General features: G+C 44.3%; 1 protein-coding gene across 1 annotated transcript in view; it reads right to left on the reverse strand.

The window, feature by feature from the left end:
• Positions 1-1,851: 1,851 nt before the first annotated feature.
• Positions 1,852-17,828, reverse strand: part of LOC142245323 (DNA repair endonuclease XPF-like) — a 68,725-nt gene continuing 52,748 nt past the window's right edge. Inside the window, exons 8-11 of the mRNA XM_075317951.1 lie at positions 13,818-14,394; positions 11,693-11,785; positions 8,664-8,776; positions 1,852-5,050 (exon numbers count right to left, since the gene is read on the reverse strand). Coding sequence (XP_075174066.1) covers positions 4,317-5,050; positions 8,664-8,776; positions 11,693-11,785; positions 13,818-14,394 — 1,517 coding nt within the window. The 3' untranslated portion in view covers positions 1,852-4,316. The remainder of the gene's footprint in view (positions 5,051-8,663; positions 8,777-11,692; positions 11,786-13,817; positions 14,395-17,828) is intronic.

Below are 17,828 nucleotides of genomic sequence, written 5' to 3' on the forward strand. Positions count from 1 at the left end.
GACAGCATCTCTGAAGTTAGAGTGATCGAAAAACGCACTCCGTGTACGTTTAGGGAACCGAAACTGGTGTTTCTCCTGCTGAGAAGTCGACTCCTCTACAGGTGGCGGCGGGGGAGATATATCTAACACCTGGTTGATGGACGAGATAAGGTCATTTACTATGGCGTCCCCTTCAGGTGTATCAAGATTGAGAGCAACGTCAGGGTCAGAGCCCTGAGCTGCGACGTCCGCCTCGTCCTCCAGAGAGTCCTCAAGCTGGGAACCCGAGCAGCGTGAAGAAGTCGGGGAAGATTCCCAGCGGGCCCGCTTAGCCGGTCTGGGACTGTGGTCCGGGCAGGAGTCCTCCACGTGAGACCTAGGGCCCCCCCTGGGAACGCGCTGCGGCGCGGACAGAGAGGGGCCTGGAGGCGACGATCCAACAGGGCCCGGGGCCTGTGTAAGGACCGGTCTGGACTGCAAAGCTTCTAGCAGCTTGGTAGACCATTTGTCCATAGACTGAGCCATGGATTGTGAGAGTGACTCAGAGTTTTTCAGCAAAAACGGCAAACTCTGTCCCTGCCGCCTGGACAGGGAGAGCAGGGGGGTCTACCTGAGCCGAGGGGCCCACTAGTGACCGAGGCTCCGGCTGAGCAAGCAAAACAGGGGTTGAGCATTGCTCACAGTGAGGGTAGGTGGAAGCCGCAGGTAACTTAGCCGCACAAGAGGTACAGGTCGCAAAATAACCCTGTGCCTTGGCACCCTTGCTCCTTGTGGACGACATGCTGTTGTCTCCTAGGAGAGTGATCACTGAGGGTATATGGGAAAGGGTATACAGCCCGACCGAACAGAAATATATACATATATAGTATTTATTCCGGCACCCTAAGGGGACCAGCACCGGGTGACCGGTGTGGCTTACCGACCGCTAAAAAGCGGAGCGTGTGTCCTCCAGATTCCCTGCCTTAGGTCTCCCAGCGTTGCAGAGCTCTTTCCTGGAAATCCTCCACCGGCAGAATGTCAAAAAAATGGCTGCCGGAGCTCTCTTGGGAGGAGTGGGGCCGTGGGCGGCGCTAGAAAAGTGCGGGAATCTGGAGTCCCCACAGTGATCAGTGAGGGGGGAGGAAACATACAGGATGCTCCGGCCCTCACATCCGACGTCAGGTCGGCAGTCCCGCCCTTACCCCTGATAGACAGGCCCGGGGGCGGGAGTTTTGCTACTAGGCCGCAATTGAAGCCGGGGACTAAATTTAAGACCGCGGCCGACAAGCAGGCGCGGTCGGCGCGGAAGTCCGCCGGCCGTCACCAATAAGCAGCTGCTGCAGCGTCCGGGATGAAGGCGCTCCATGCACATCCCCCATGGGGACACAGAGTACCTTAGTGATGCAGGGCCCGGTCCCTGAGGATAAATAGACTCCTGTCCGACAGATTCCCACAGGGGCTGCGGAGGGAGCATGGTCCCAGTGAATGGATGACCGCTCAGGATCCCACTTCTCCCAGAGCCGCTAAGGGATGGTGAAGGAGACGGCATGAGGCTCCGGCCTTTGTACCCGCAATGGGTACCTCAACCTTAACAGCACCGCCGACGTAGTGGGGTGAGAAGGGAACATGCCGGGGGCCCCGTGGGGGCCCACTTTTCTTCCAACCGATATAACTAAAATGAGAATGCATGAGTGGATGTGTGCCTCCTTCCACACAAAGCATAAAACTGAGGAGCCCGTGATGCACGGGAGGGTGTATAGGCAGAGGGGAGGGGTTACACTTTTTAAAGTGTAATACTTTGTGTGGCCTCCGGAGGCAGAAGCTATACACCCAATTGTCTGGGTCTCCCAATGGAGCGACAAAGAAAAAAGCACAACTGGTATTTTCAACATTTTTTATTAATATATTACCATATACTAACCACCCTTGTAAGAAAATGATCATGTAGATTATATACATATAATGCATATTATATACATATACAATGGCAGACGCTATGACAGCTTTTAAAAAGGGTCTGGGTGATTTTCTCACAACAAATGGTACCGTGGGTTATAAGTAATCTGATAGAGAATGTATAACTGGTGGAAGGTTGTACATGATGGACATATACCTGTCTTTTTTAACCTATACAGAGTGCCTTGGAAAAGTATTCCCATCCGATATACTTTTTTTCCCATGTTAAACCCACAAATGTATTTATTGGGATTTTATGTGATAAGTATTTGTGAAGTGTAAAAGGAGATGATACATGGTTTTCTAAATATTTTAAAATTATAACCTGAAATTTTGTTTTCAGCCCCTATAGTCTGATACCCCTAATTAAAATCCTGTGTGACCAATTGCCTCCAGAAGTCACCTAATTCGTAAATTAAGTCCACCTGTGTGTAATTTATTCTCAGAATAACTACAGCTGTTTGTTTTTTTTTTTTAAGAACATTAGTGCTCAAACTACATCATGAAAATCAAGGAACACACCAGACAGGTCAGGGAAAAAGTTGTTAAGAGTAAGCAGGGTTACGTTATGAAAAAAAAAAATAATAGCCCACGTTCTGAGCATCTTGTAAAGCTCTGTTCAATCCATCATCCAAAAATGGAAGTAGTATGGCACAACTGCAAATATACCACGACCTGTTGGTCGACCTAAATTGATATCCCAAGAAAGGAGAGAACTAATTGGAGAATTACTCTAGAGGCCCATAGCATCAGGAGGAGCTGCAGAGATCCACAACTCAGGTGGGAAAATCTGTCCACAGGACAACTATTAGGCTGAAGTCACACTAGGGTATTGCATGCAATGCGAGAGCAGAGTATCAGACTGTGATCCGATCTTCCGATTGGATCACAGCTGCGGAGGAGAGGAATTAATCTCTCCATCTCCTCCAATGTCAGCCTGTGTGTATATCTCACTGCACTTTGATATCATCAAAGTGTAGTCCGATGTTTCACTCACACCTCTAGACTTGTATAGGTGCGAGTGATGAGAGACTCGTAGACAATCACAGCATGCTTCGATTTTTTTTCCATGGTCCAATTAGGGCTGGGGAAAAACTCACAGATCTAAGCTGCAGTATTGCCTTAGATGGGGCCGAGTGCAATACGAGAATCATACGCCAGTGTGACTCTGCCCTGAGTTGTATATTCCACATAGCTGGCTTTTATGGAAGACTAGCAAGAAGAAAAATCATTTTTGAAAGAAAGCAATAAGAAGTCTCACTTGAAGTTTGAAAAGAGCCATGTAGGAGACACAGCGAGCATGTGGAAGCAGCTGCTCTGGTCAGATGAGAGCAAAGTAGAAATTTATGGGCTAAATGCAAAATGCTGTATTTGGCAGAAAACTAACACTGCACATAAACCTGAAAACACCATCCCCACAGTCTAACATGGTGGTGGCAGCATTATGCAGTGGTGGTGGGGGGGAGGGCTTTTCTTCAGCAGGGACAGGGAAATTGGTCAGACTTGAGAAGATGGATGGAGCTAAATACAGGGCAATCCTGAAGGAAAACCTGTAAGGTCATGTACACACTAAACATTTGGGGAGTTTTTTACCTCACTATTTGTAAGCCAAAACTAGGAGTGGAAGAGTCAGTGGAAAAGTATATTAGAAACACAGGCACCATTTCTGCATCATTTTTTTTTTACCTACTCCTAGTTTTGGCTTACAAATACTGATATTAAAAACTCACCAAATACTCACTGGGTACATGTGGACTTAAGAGGCTGCAAAAGACGTGAGACAGGGGAGTAGGTTCATCTTTCAGCAGAACAACAATCCTAAACATCCTGCCAGAGCTACAATGGATGGTTTAGATCAAAGCATATTCACTTGTGTGAACAGCCCAAACTCCAGACCTAAATCCCATTGAGAATCTGTGGAAAGACTAGAAAATTGCTGTTCACAGACGTCGCAATCTAATCTCACTGAGCTAGAGCCATTTTGAAAAGAAGAGTATAGACATGGCACAGCAAAAAAATGGTAGAAAAAATGTTAATGAAGACTAGAAAGTTAATGACAAAAAAACAAAAAACCTGGGAAGGTTTAACTAACCTTTAAGTACTTAAGTCCATTTTACAAATCATTGATGGTTTGTTTAAAAAAATATGGCCACATAAAAGGGGGCTTTAAAACCCATTTATTTAATTATATTAAATTATTAATTCATCATTGATCAAATTGATGCTCCCTGAGTAAAGAGTAGACAAAATGATAATGGGGCACTAATCCTAAAGCCTAATTTCATTGCCATGCAATTGCATACTATCTATAGTAACGCTTCTGTGATGGAAAATAGGAGCAATTACAAGTATAAAAAATAAATTAAATTTTCCTTAATAGATGGGATATATACACAGACATCTCAGCGTTTTGCTTTCCCTTGGGAAACTGCTTCGGTGTAAGACGTGTGAATGAAATCATAAAGTTGTTTTGCCGTATTAGAGTTTCCAAGGATCTCAGACAATCTCTCTAGAGGTAGGGTTGTCAGTTCTGCTATGTTCTTTACATGATTCATTATAGCTCGGCAATTTTTGGCATTGACCCCTGGCATTTTTAGAAGGAAGTCCTGAGGGCCTGGATTATACTTCTCAGATTCCGGGATGGTTTCCGAGTCTGCAGTAATAGCCATGGCAGTCGCGGCGTCAGGTTGTGGCCTGTTCTGCTTTAGCTCCTCAAACAGTTCCGCAGTGGCGTAAGGTGATGGACACCACAGAATACGAAGCCTAGGAAAGTGCAGCGTAAGAAGGGTGATTTTTGAGGTGATGTCATTCACAGAAATTTCCTGGTGGATTGAACTCCGAGATGTGAGGGAGAATGGCTTGTTGGGGTCAAATTCTATCAAAAGTATAGGTCGCTTGTAGTATCGGCTCATGGAAACGCACTGCGTGTAGAGACGTCCATTGTTCAATGACCCAATCAGGTCACTGACGCTTTTCCGTTCTACACATATGTCGGGCGTTAGAATATAATCTCCCACTTCCAGAGTGACAGGCTCTATGTCAATGCCGCGCCGGTGGATCAGAGATGGTAGCTCGCTACGGAATTCCCTCATGTCGACAATGATGTTGTGCTGCACGTTCTTCTGCTTCTGGCCTCCTAAAATTCAAAGAACTAGAATGACATATGCACTAAAGGTAAAAAGCAAGACAATTATACTGTGGAAATATCAACCTTTAATGAATCGCATGGGATCCATTGGACTCAAAGTGAGTTTTTTTCAAATCATATCTCTGCAAGTATGGAAGGTAGGTTACCATTCGTTTTGGTAGTTTCTTAGCTTGGACGCCCCTCAGTGCAGCACCACATACGGAGTTGACTACACGTGCCATAGTGACTAATAGTGTAAGTATTTTGGCACAACTAACTGAATGTTAAAAAGAGTCATTGTGGAATTAATATAACTTGGCTGCTTTTTTTTCCCCCCGAAACAAGAGAAACCCTGTCCATTAGATGAGTGGGCCGCAATACCACACACAACCAATGGACAGGTAAGGCACTCTTTTTGGCTGAAAGCTTCCATATCTCTTTAATCCTGTGCAACCCCTTACACTTCCAAGTTGCAGAAGATCTAAAATATAGAGAAGTTTTAATACATTTCTTGTGCTTTTGAAACTGCAGAGAAATGAGCTCCAATCTTTCCACAGTTTGATCCCAGAGACCTTACCTTCTTGGAGAATCTATGTTCGCACTTCTCAGTAGTTCCCCATATAAAACTGATATTATATAGAAATACCATGCTGTATAGTCACATAAAGTATCTGCAGAACTGATCATTATATTTCTTTAATAAGCAGTATATGTGACCAACAATCTTATCTTTCACAGACACGATGACAACTCTCGTGACAATTGTAGAGCAATTTTTTGTTAAATCTCCTTATTTTGCCATTACTGTTAATCTTTCTTGACATGTATGTATAAATTAAAGGTAACCTGTTATAAAAAAAACCCCAAAACTTTTAACGTGCAGATAAACTGTTCTAAAAGTGCGCAGTTGACCCATTGAAATCTTGGCTATTGTGAGGAAATTAATTCCTTCCGTCAACCTTTAAAGGGAACCTGTCACCACTTTTTTGGTGTATAAGCAGCGGCCACCACCAGTGGGCTCTTATGTACAGCATTCTAACATGCTGTATATAAAAGAGCCCAGGCCGCTGTGACAACATAAAAAACACTTTATAATACTTATCCAACGGTCACGTAGTTGGGTCATATGGGCGTCTCCGTTCTCCGGTGCCTCCTCTATCTGAAGCCTGTGTGCATGACGCGCACTACAATACTTTGATCTGCCCTGCTCAGGGCAGATCAAAGTGCACCTGCTCAGGACCTGAATGCCGGCAAGTGTGTATGACGTCGGACACGTCATGCACCGCGGCTAGAGGAGAATAAAGATGGCCAAAAGAGGCGGCGCCGGCACCGGACAACTGAGACACCCATCTGGCGAACCGCGCGACCGTTAGGTAAGTATTATAAAGTGTTTAAGTTCTCACAGCGGCCTGGGCTCTTATATACAGCATGTTAGAATACTGTATATAAGAGCCCGGTGTTGGTGGCCGCAGCTTATAGGCCAAAAAAGTGGTGACAGGTTCCCTTTAACTTTCAGTCATAGGGATTTTAGTCACCACTCTGTACATAGGGAGCAGTGGCTGTAATTGTTCTCCAGCCCTGACAAACAGCCGCTTCTGTACAGATGCAATGTTGTCTCTACTCCACATTTTCTGGAATTGTCCCAGATTGAGGAGTCTCTGGGAAAATATTTCTAGTCTGATTAATCAGATTACTAACTCCACAATTCAGATAACTCCCCAAATGGCCCTGCTTTCACTTAATTTGGAAAAATTTGACCCTATATATAAACCCATCCTAAGTCATTTACTTCTAGTTACTAGAAATCTTATAGCTTCTAATTGGAAAAAAACCTGCGGTGCCCACTATCTCTGAGGTCGTAGAGACTACTTCTCTTCACAACAATTTCGAGAAGTACTTTGCTACCATTAACAATGCCTTTGCCTCCTATTACCAAAGATGGGATCACTGGAATAGTTTTATACAAATTGTTACATAATTAAATATTATTTATACCCCCTTCACCTTGTTTTTCCTTGCCTCCACCCCCCTCCCCTTTTTCATCCCCAATAAAGTAATTACTTTACCTCCCCCTCCCTTCTCTTTTCCTATACCTCTACCCCCCCAGATAAAAAAAAGATGTATTCATACAATAGATCTCCACATGTATTCAAATAATGGTATGCTACGCACAATATCTTGATTGTGTGGATTTAATGTTATTCTGTTAACCTTATTTTAATAAAAAGGTATGAAAACAAATGCAATGCTGAGCTGACTGTTACTCAATGCTAGGGGGTGGTTATGTGCCGCCCCGGTCTTAGTCGGGTTGCTCGGATTCGGGATCGTGGCTCAAGGGGGGTCCGTACCCGGGCTCGGCGGACACTTTGATCCGTATAAAGGGTGTATTTACAGGGGATAAGTTTGTGACGCCACCTGCGGGTTGCGGTAATGGGAGTAACGCCGCTGCTGTAAGGAGTACCGGGGCAGATGGGGCTAAGCAGCCAGATTGTCAGTCCCTCCACAGGTAGGGAAGGCCCCCGGGCTCAGGGTTTTGGTAGTTATTTGGGAGAGCCGGGTGCAGGGGACCAGGGTACTCACTGTGGGGTGGGTAGTCGTGGTGCTGGATGAGGTGCGTCGGTGAGCTATTTGCGCAGGTGCGAGATTATGGTCGGCGCTGTGCATGGCGTCACTGCGTCATCCTTGTTCCCGACCTAATCCTCGTGCCTGTGCATTTGGCTCACCGGAACTCGCGAGAGCACCTATGTTTTCTGCTCTGCCCGCGATATGGCAGAGCAAACTGCGCCTGCACAATCAGACATGACTGCACAGGCGCGAAATTTGAAAGAGCAACGAGGATGATAACAAAGGCGTCATCACGTCAATCAAGAAAGGAAGACAGCGAACAGCGGCAGGAGGGGGGACAGAATCCGAAAGAGAGCACGCCCATCTGGCCAACACAGGTAATTAGCATACCTAACGGTCATGTTTTCTAAAGTTATTTTTGGGGTCTGCAAGGGGAGTCAGGGAACAAGGTGCATCTTCATAGAATGCAGCCCAGGAGCTGCAGAAGGTGACACTTTTTGTTTAATAGTGAAAAATCTGGTGACAGGCTCCCTTTAAAAGAAGCTGTCCAATGCTTAATATTGGTGGCCTATCCCTAGATAGAATATGTCATCAATATCAGATCAGTGTAAGTGAGAGACATGGCTCACCCCCTCGGATAAACTGTTCTAGTTCTTTTTCCTGGCATAGTCACTTGATACTTCAAGCCTCACCTTCACTCCCCTAAATTAAAAAAAAAACAAAAAAAAAAAAACAGTTCCTGACTGGCGGAGACTATTGATGACTAGTAATGTTTGTGTTGCCTGCTTAAGGATTTTAACGTACACATAATTGAGCCAGACTGCAATGGTTAATACTATACCTGCAACAAAAAGCTGGTGATAAGAGGACATTAAAATTCTTTTGTAGAACTTCTGCTATTTGCACTTGAGATTTCATTGTTGAAAATATGAGATAACTATCCCGAGAACAAAAGCTTTTAGATTGTGTTTACATGGCGAAAGTAATCGGCTTAAATAACATTTACCATTCCAAGAACAGTGGTTGAAAAGCAGTAATGGGATCTCACACTACCTACCAGCTCTGCGGGTATCGGGGGCATCTGATGCAGAAGAGGAATCTCTCTGAAGATCCAAGTTTGTGTCATCTCTCCCTTCCCTTTCCTCGGGGATCACCATGCTGGCCTTTTCCCTAAAAGCATACAAGATAAAAGATAAAATATATTAATAACAAACTATCAAGAAAAATACATGGATCGCACATCCCAAGAAATACAATGATCTAAAGCCGTTAGGCAAAAAATTAAATAGAACATGAGGTTCTTTGTTACCATTCTGATCAGATTGTATTACGCTCACTGCCACGTCACGGCGAACCTCTTCAGTGGGTCCCTATTCTAAACCTTGTAGTGCGGCACCGTGCACCAACCACTGCTTCAGCGACAAAGCGCCAGCAGGGCAGGTGACCTGGTGCCTAACAGCACCCATGCTGCAAGGCGTAGCCCCCGTGGCTCCAGGCCGGACCGCCCCACTGACAAGACACCACCACAACTGCGGCCAGCACACAGTACCAGCACACTGTGAGAGGAGCTGCGCACTCACCCTCCCACTGGCTCCCATATGTGAACTGGGAGCAAAAAAGGCTGACCCCTCTTGCAGTCTCCTGCTGAGCAAAATCATTTTTTTCTTGGATCTGCACTCCCCCCATTTGGCACAGGTGATTTTAATCAGCAGGAGAGTGCAAAGGCGTCAGCCTTTTTTGCTCCCAGTTCACATATGGGAAGCAGTGGGAGGTGAGTGCACAGCTCCTCTCACTGTGTGCTGGTACAGTGTGCTGGCCGCTGTTGTGGTGGTGTCGTGTCAGTGCAGCGGTGGTGCCTGGAGCCACGGGGGCTTCGCCTTGCAGCATGGGCACTGTGAGGCACCAGGTCACCTGCCCTGCTGGAGCTTTAGTCGCTGCAGCAGTGGTTAGTGCACAGTGCCGCACTGTAAGGTTTAGAATCGGAACCCACTCAAGAGGTTCGCCGTCACGATGCAGTGGGCTTAATACAATCTGATCAGAATGGTAACAAAGAACCCCATGTTCTATTTAATTTTTTGCCTGACGGCTTTAGATCATTGTATTTTTTGGGATGTGCGATCCATGTTTTTTTCTTCATAGTGTGTTATAAAATATATTAATGTTGCACACCTCACCTGCTAAGAATGTGTGTTTCCTCAAATTTAAAAAATAAACATTTCTAATTAGATATCAATTCACAGATTACTCCCAAAATCCCATTCTTTTTTCAGCTCTATCCGCCCCTCTGTGCATCCAGCGTCACACAGCAGAATGGGCGACCTTATTCTTATATGCTAAAAACTACATTTCCCAGCAGCACTTGTTTCTTCTTAGTACAGCAACTTTTATGAGCTAGCGACATTCTCCCATGTGACAAGCCCCATTGATCTGAGTCACCATTAAGCTAATTTAAGTGTAAAAATCACCTTATGAGAATATGCACTCTGCTGAGCGATAAAACCTTCTGTCATCTACATCAGTATAGATGCCTGTTTGGTTTTACAACATTGTTAGCTGGATTTCTGGCAGAAAACAACTGACCTCCCCCCATCCCTCCTCTGTGCACCGTCACATGCCTAGGCTCTCGCTGGCCCTGAACTCACCCTGACTAGTGAAGGCCAGCAAGACGCTAGTCACGCCACTGCAATAACACGACATGAGGAAGGTAAGACAAGCAGGTGGGGAAAGACAACAAATAACAGTCCACAGCTTCTCCAGCAGGAAGTTCTAAGCTGCAACAGAAGCGCACACCTAAGCTTCTCCAGAGACAGGCTCCTTCAAAGTGGACAGTACAGAATGAACTATGGCCGACATAGGGAGAAGTGAGAAGTGGATATTTATAGCAGAAAGGAATGGTTGCAGCTGAGGTTACAACTATCTGTTAGATCACTGCGGGATAGAAGGAAACCTTAATCCCTTCAGTATTATCAGATGGAATTAAATGAGCTCCAACTCTGTGTAAACGACGAGCAGGCACTAAAGAGGATCTGTGATCAACTATACACTGTGACCTTCTGATCCCAGATCATTCTTTAAAGTGGTCTTACACATAAGGATACAGCTGGCCAATCCCAATGATTTTGGTAACACCAGACTATTTTCTATGTGTATTGGAAGTTTAAAGGGGTTGTCCACTAATAGGATAACTCCTTCTGATTCCACTTGTTTTCCCCGGTTAAAATAAGAGACCCTGTACTCGCCTGCCATTCTGGCGTTGTTCCAGCGCTGTCGATAACCTCGGTTTGGAGCTCACAGGACATTGTGATGTCTCGGGAGCCTGTGTCCAATCACTGCCGGCTTCTCTCTCCCCACCTTCGGCCCAAATGAGCAATCAACAGGAAGTGAGTGATAGTTGCAACAGGAAGTGAGTGACAGCCGCAGCGTCACTTCCAGTTGATAAACTCATCTGATCCGAAGGCGATCTTTCGAGCAAATATTAGCTTGTGCAATAATTCGTTTTTACGCATGATAACTGTGTGATAACTATTTTCTCATCAATTGCCATCATTAACATTTTTTCCTGTCTAATAGGTCCTTTAGTTTCTTACTTTCCTCTTAATGCTCAAAACAAAAAACCCGTGTATTTTCACATAACCCCAAAAAAAGTAAAAATGCCCCGCTATTAAACTGACTTATGGTTAGTTTACACATAATTCCCAAAATAATAGGTTATAGTGGCAATTATATTGGATTACAAGGCCTGATTATAACTTAGTTTTCAACAGAAATATAAGACATGCATTGATTATTTTACCACTTTAAAATCAGCGTTCTCACATTGCTTAGTGATATTACGCTATGCACTCCATATACCGTCAGTACACAGAGCACTTTACGCACAGTAATACCTTTTCTATGGAAATCATTTGAATAGTGACACACGCTGGCAGGAAGGCACAACTGTTCTATATTAGACAGCAACAATAAATTAAATGCAGTTTCATGAATTTAGCGAGTGGGCCTCAGCCAGAGATTTTAACACTTTCCAATATCTCCATTTACTTTGGCCTCAGACAAGTTTTCCTTTGTTAATTGTCTTGGTATTACCTAATCAGCTGCTCAAAGGCTTCTTTTTCCTTCCTGAGTGAAGTGAGGTATCTCTGCTCTTCTGTGGATCCACCATAGATCAGAAAATAAACTCTAGAATTGGGAAATATAAAGATGGAAAAATACAATATAAACCTCAACAAAAACAATACAAACAACAATACAAACAACAACAATACAAACAACCACAACAATACAAACAGTAACAATATTAACAATACAAACAATAACGACAATAATAACAATACAAACAACAATAACAACAATACAAACAATAATAATAATAGTAAATGTACATAAAGGGTGATCTCATGTTCAGTCTTCAGTAGTGTACTGCTCCCATGCTTCCCAGCTTTCCGTTTTTTGTTTTTGTTTTGTTTTTTTGCATTCCTGAAGATTCACAGTTCGGACCTGCAGTACATTTCAACTGGTCACAACCGTTCGCTCTCTCATGCTGCAAGCAAAGGCATAGTTTTGCCTTTGCAGGGAAAATTAAGCTGTCAGGATACGGAGATCTGAAAGTGTAGCTTCAGAGCAGCACTTGCAAGCTCTTAAAGGAAATCTGTCAACAGTTTTTGCTACCTCATCCAAGAGCAGCATGATGTAGACAAAGAGGTCCCAAGTTCAACGATGTATCACTTAGATTACTGTGTGCAGGTGTTCTAACACTGAAAGATTTTAAATTTTGCATGTAGCAGAGCCGGAAGAGCTGTCCTTGCCCACACCAGGCTTTCAGTGCACATTTCCATAGACAGAAGCTGCTAAATCACAGAGGGGGGTGGAGTTGGACTGGAGCTCATGGGCTGCTGAAACCCACTAATGATAAGGATAAGATGCTTAAGGTGGTGTCACACACAGCGACAGCGACAACCACGTCGCTGCTAAGTCACCATTTTCTGTGACGAAGCAGCGACGTCCCGTCGCTGTGTTTGACATCCAGCAACAAGCTGGCCCCTGCTGTGAGGTCATCGGTCGTTGCTGAATGTCCTGCTTCATTTTTTGGACGTTGCTCTCCCACTGTGAAGCACACATCGCTGTGTGTGACAGCGAGAGAGCGACAAACTGAAGTGAGCAGGGAGACTGCTTCTGGCAGCCTGCGGTAAGCTGTAACCAAGGTAAACATCGGGTAACCAAGGTGGTTACCCGATATTTACCTTAGTTACTAGCGTCCGCCCCTCTCACGCTGCCAGTGCTGGCTCCCTGCTCCCTGCACACGTAGCTGGAGTACACATCGGGTTCGGGTAATTAACCCGATGTGTACTCTGGCTAGGAGTGCAAGGAACAGGGAGCCGGCACTGGCAGCGTGAGAGCGGCGGACGCTAGTAAGTAAGGAAATATCGGGTAACCAAGAGAAGTGCTTTCCTTGGTTACCCGATATTTACCTTAGTTACCAAGCGCAGCATCACTTCCACGCGTCGCTGCTGGCTGGGGGGCTGGTCACTGGTGAGATCTGCCTGTTTTACAGCTCACCAGCGACCATGTAATGACGCAGCAGCGATCCTGATAAGGTCAGGTCGCCCGTCGTGATCGCTGCTGCGTCGCTATGTGTGACCCCAGCTTTAAACTAACATCTCAGGAAAAAAAAGCAGACTAAGATAAGACACCCAGGGATGAATTCTCGGTTTGCAGATTACATTGCAAACACCTGCAGAGTCCCTTTAACAAAAAGATTTGCCAGCGCTAGGCTCTTGTACTAAGACACCTGCTGCCGCTAAAACTGCAAAGGTGGTCGGTAACCTAGGCAACCTGCAGTAAACTATACAATTAAAAATCCCTCTTTTCCTAAGAATGGAAAGGATGTTTAATTACAAGTATATTGCTGGTTTTAACAAGTATTTTGCAATTTTAACTACCGTATTTATAAGGAATGTAGAGAATAACTCTTAAAGAACCCAAAACTCCACCTATGCCCAAAATGAGCTGTAATTCCCTTTTCTGTCCAAAAGGATGTCATCAGCGTGAACTATGGAGTATTCTAGCAAGCAGCAAACCTATAGAAGACTGCTCATTTCCATATACCCTGCACAATGGATGTCGGTCAATACATGGTCTGTTGGACTTTCAAGAACTGTTTGGCCACAATAAGTATTCACAATTGTCTTGATCGTTTTTGTCTCATACACACCTCAATGTCTTCTGCTTGCTTGCCCGGTATATCTCGAGCTGTCGCACAAAGCTGAGCTCTGCATCATATAAGACCACGTATCTTGGATCCACTTCGTGCAGCACCCTGGTAAGTGCATAAGGGTCAGTGCAGCCTTGCAAAGGATGGATGACAGTGAGGGGCTCCTTTAAGATGCCGTAATAACAGTCTGAAGGCAAGTTCAACTGAAGGTCTTCATATTTCGGCTCTTCGATACTGCTCTCACTTTCCGGCCTAAACAGGTCTTCCTGATCTTTCCCCACCTCATCTTCTCCACCTTTCCCTATCATCTGGGTTAAAGTCAGTTCTGTCGTCTTTGCATTTTTTTTCTGTTTACTTGTTCCTTCTTTAGCCTTTTTTGCCCGAGCGTTTTTCCCACTTGCACCCAGATCCTTTTTCTTGCCAGCTTTTCGGTTTTTCAGCCACAATTCAGCAGCTTTCTCGTCCTTCCCAAAGGTTTTGTTGTATAGTCTCATCAACAGCGCTTCAGCCCCCACTGCAATATATTCTCTTAGCTGGGCACAGGTACGGTCATCACTGGCGCAAATCAGCACTCGGCCTGAAAAAGGAAGAAAACGACAAATATATTACAAAGAATGACCAAATCCAATTTAGAAATTGGAAGGCGACAAATGTGAATACATTTCCTATAAGAGTTTTACCAGTTTGAAATATACTGGAGTATTTCACTTTTTTCTCAAATGTGAAGAGCAAATAACCAATATAATGATTGCATCTTATGTATGTACATTTTGTAATATATTTTTTATTTCGCCATGCTGTTTGAGCACTCTCCTCTTGGTAATGCTACTGCTACCCATAGTGCTTGGAGATAATCAATAGTTCTCCATTTCTGGCCACCCTTCCTTCAGCTGGCTGGGAAATAGAAACTACAGCTGTATCCACCTTCATTCTGGTGATGTTTTTGTTTCCGTGAATAGCAGTATACGTGTAGCTTCAGTGTGCAGTTCATAATTTTTTCCCCATACAGACTAATAGTTAAAGAAGCACTCCCATCAAAGTTTTATCTTATTGCAATCACCATATTATATAGCACTGTGCATTTAAAAGTTCTCATTTTGCCATTCTACCCAGTTAATTCTTCTCTTTTCTCTGCTCTATGTAGAAAGAGGAAGTCTCTTGTCCCTGTATGAATCATTACCCAACCCAGCTGCTCAGCTCCTTCCCATTGCCAGAGACTTTGTAGTGATGACTCACAAGGAAAAGAGACTTCCTGTTTCTACATAGAGCTTAGAAGGATTCAGCTAGTCAGTTTTTAATCTTGTGTTGACATATACCTAATGGAAAAAGAGAGGCTTTAACTGGGTAGAAAGGCAAAATGAGCAAGTGTAAGTACACAGTGCTATATAATATGATTGCAATATATTAAGATGATAAAAAATGTTGATGGAAGTGTTTCTTTGAACATAAAGCACCACTTCGGCGTGTTTTTTTTTATTGCACAGCTGGAGTGGTGCAAAAAAAAAAAAAAAAAAAAAAGCAAGTCCCCTAACAACTTTCTGATACTCACCTCCTTGTGACTTCAACCTCTGCCTCTCCATCAGGCTTTGGAAATTTGTGACCAGTGGCTGCTACAGTATTTCATGGAGTGCTCTGTAGATCACTCTTCAATGCATCTCTATGAAAGCCTCATTTTGGCTCTCATAGACATGAATTAACATTGTGATATAACTTCTGACTTCCAGACAGTCAGAAGTTACTGTCACAAGATGGTGCCACAAGACTGGAGAGGCGTCGGTGAAAGGTAAAGCCGCTGGAAGGCGAGTATAGCACATGGGGCTTAGATTTAAAGCGCCACTCCAGCGCTATAAACAAAATAAAATGCTGGAGTAGCACTTTAAGTACGATTTGCAAAAATGGACAATACGAAATGTGGGGGTTTATTATTTTTTTTTTGTTTCAGGTCGGTCACATGGGTCAGTGGAAAAAACAGATGTGAATAGCCCCACTGACTCCGTGAGATGTTTGTGTCATCTTAAAATGAGAAAATCTTTTGTGAGGTCATGAACATTTTTGATACTTCTCATCTAGATAAATTGCTGTTGGTCAGAGCAAATACACATAATCCTGCAGGAAAATAAAAAAAACAAAACAAAAAACAGTGCAGATTTTGATGCCGATTTGCTTGTTGATTTGATTTCTGAAAAGCAGCAAAGCATTAAAAAACAAAACAAAGAAGAAAACCCCACAACTACAGTCACCCACCGATGCTCCTGTGCAAAAACGTCTGTAATTTGCTTCGGATTCTGGATTTCCCAATTCCCACAATAAATCTTTTATGCAACAAATCTGAGTACATACTGAACAGAAACGAGATCCAAAGATACCATAGGCATGTCAGCCATAACCTCCAAGACAGATCAGAGGTGGAGCACATAATTACAGAAATTCGGTCTTATTCTCAATCTGGTTTAATGGGACTGATCTTGATTGCAGATATTTAAACAAATAATGCACCGCTCCTTGGGAAAACATGCCAGAAGAAGGCGGATATGCGATCTTGCACTTCATAACACTCTGTCAGGTTAATGCTAAAAATATAACTTCTCACTGTTAGGCGGGCTTTGCACACTACGACATCGCAGGTGCGATGTCGGTGGGGTCAAATCGAAAGTGACGCACATCCGGCGTCACTTGCGATGTCATAGTGTGTAAATCCTAGATGATACGATGAACGAGCGCAAAATCGTCGTCATCGTATCATCGCTGCAGCCTCCGACATTTCCATAATGCCGGGGGAGCGACAGGTACGATGTAGTTCCTCGTTCCTGCGGCCGCACACATCGCTGTGTGTGAAGCCGCAGGAGCGAGGAACTTCACCTTACCTGCCTCCCGGCTGCAATGAGAAGGACGGAGGTGGGCGGGATGTTTACATCCTGCTCATCTCCGCCCCTCCACTTCAATTGGCCGCCTGCCGTGTGACGTCACTGTGACGCCACACGACCCGCCCCCCTAAGGAAGGAGGCGGGTCGCCGGCCAGAGGGACGTCGCACGGCAGGTATGTGCGTGTAAAGCTGCCGTAGCGATAATAATCGCTACGACAGCTTTCACTATATATCTAACGTGCGACGGGGGCGGGACTATCGCTGCAGCATCGGTAACACATAGTTACCGATGTTGCAACGTGCAAAGCCCGCCTTAGTCTTAGTGCCAGATGTCAGAATAGAGAATTCACTTAAGAAGGAAACAGTTTCTGAAAACTGCAGTGCGAGGACACAATAAAAGGAGGAACGATTTTAGGATTTCGTAGTATATTAGGTTCTCAAACCTTAATATATGGATGCACTTTCCAAGAGTTTAAATAGTAAACTCTAGGGAAAATACCCCTAAGAGTCACATGAAAATTGGAAATGCAGAAACTTTGCTAATAAGCTCTAATCTTCAAATTGGGTTGAATAACTTGTGGCTAAAAAAAAGTCCAACTCATCACCCCGCCACCACCATGCTTGACTGTTAGTATGAGAGGTTTGTGCCAATACAGTGTGTTTGGCTTTTACCAAACATGGTGCAGCGCATTATGGCCAAATATCGACTTTAGTCTCATCTGCCCAAAAGACATTGTTCTAGAGGTGCTGCAGCTTGCTCAGATGCACCATTGCAAACTTTACCCAGGCTGCCAAGTCGGACTCAATCATTTTACAGTGAAAAAATTATTCACAAGTGGAAAACATTCAGGATAGTTGCTAATCTTCCCAAGAATTAAAGGGAACCTGTCAGGTGCAATATGCACCCAGAACCACATTGCTAATCCCTGTCTAACTGTCCCTGTATCTAGCAGCATAGATAAATCTTTAGATTTATAGATCTTTAGAAAAAGTATTTCAAAGATCTTTTATGATATGCTAATGAGCGCAGTGACTAGTCACAAGGGTGTTATTTCCCCCACTAGTCTCGCCCTCTTAGCAAGCCCACAGGGGTCTGCTAACATGCTATTCAATGCCCAGCATCATCGGTGGCGACCGGTGTACCTGT

This window comes from Anomaloglossus baeobatrachus, chromosome 7 (genome assembly GCF_048569485.1).
Source record: "Anomaloglossus baeobatrachus isolate aAnoBae1 chromosome 7, aAnoBae1.hap1, whole genome shotgun sequence".
NCBI lineage: Eukaryota > Metazoa > Chordata > Amphibia > Anura > Aromobatidae > Anomaloglossus > Anomaloglossus baeobatrachus.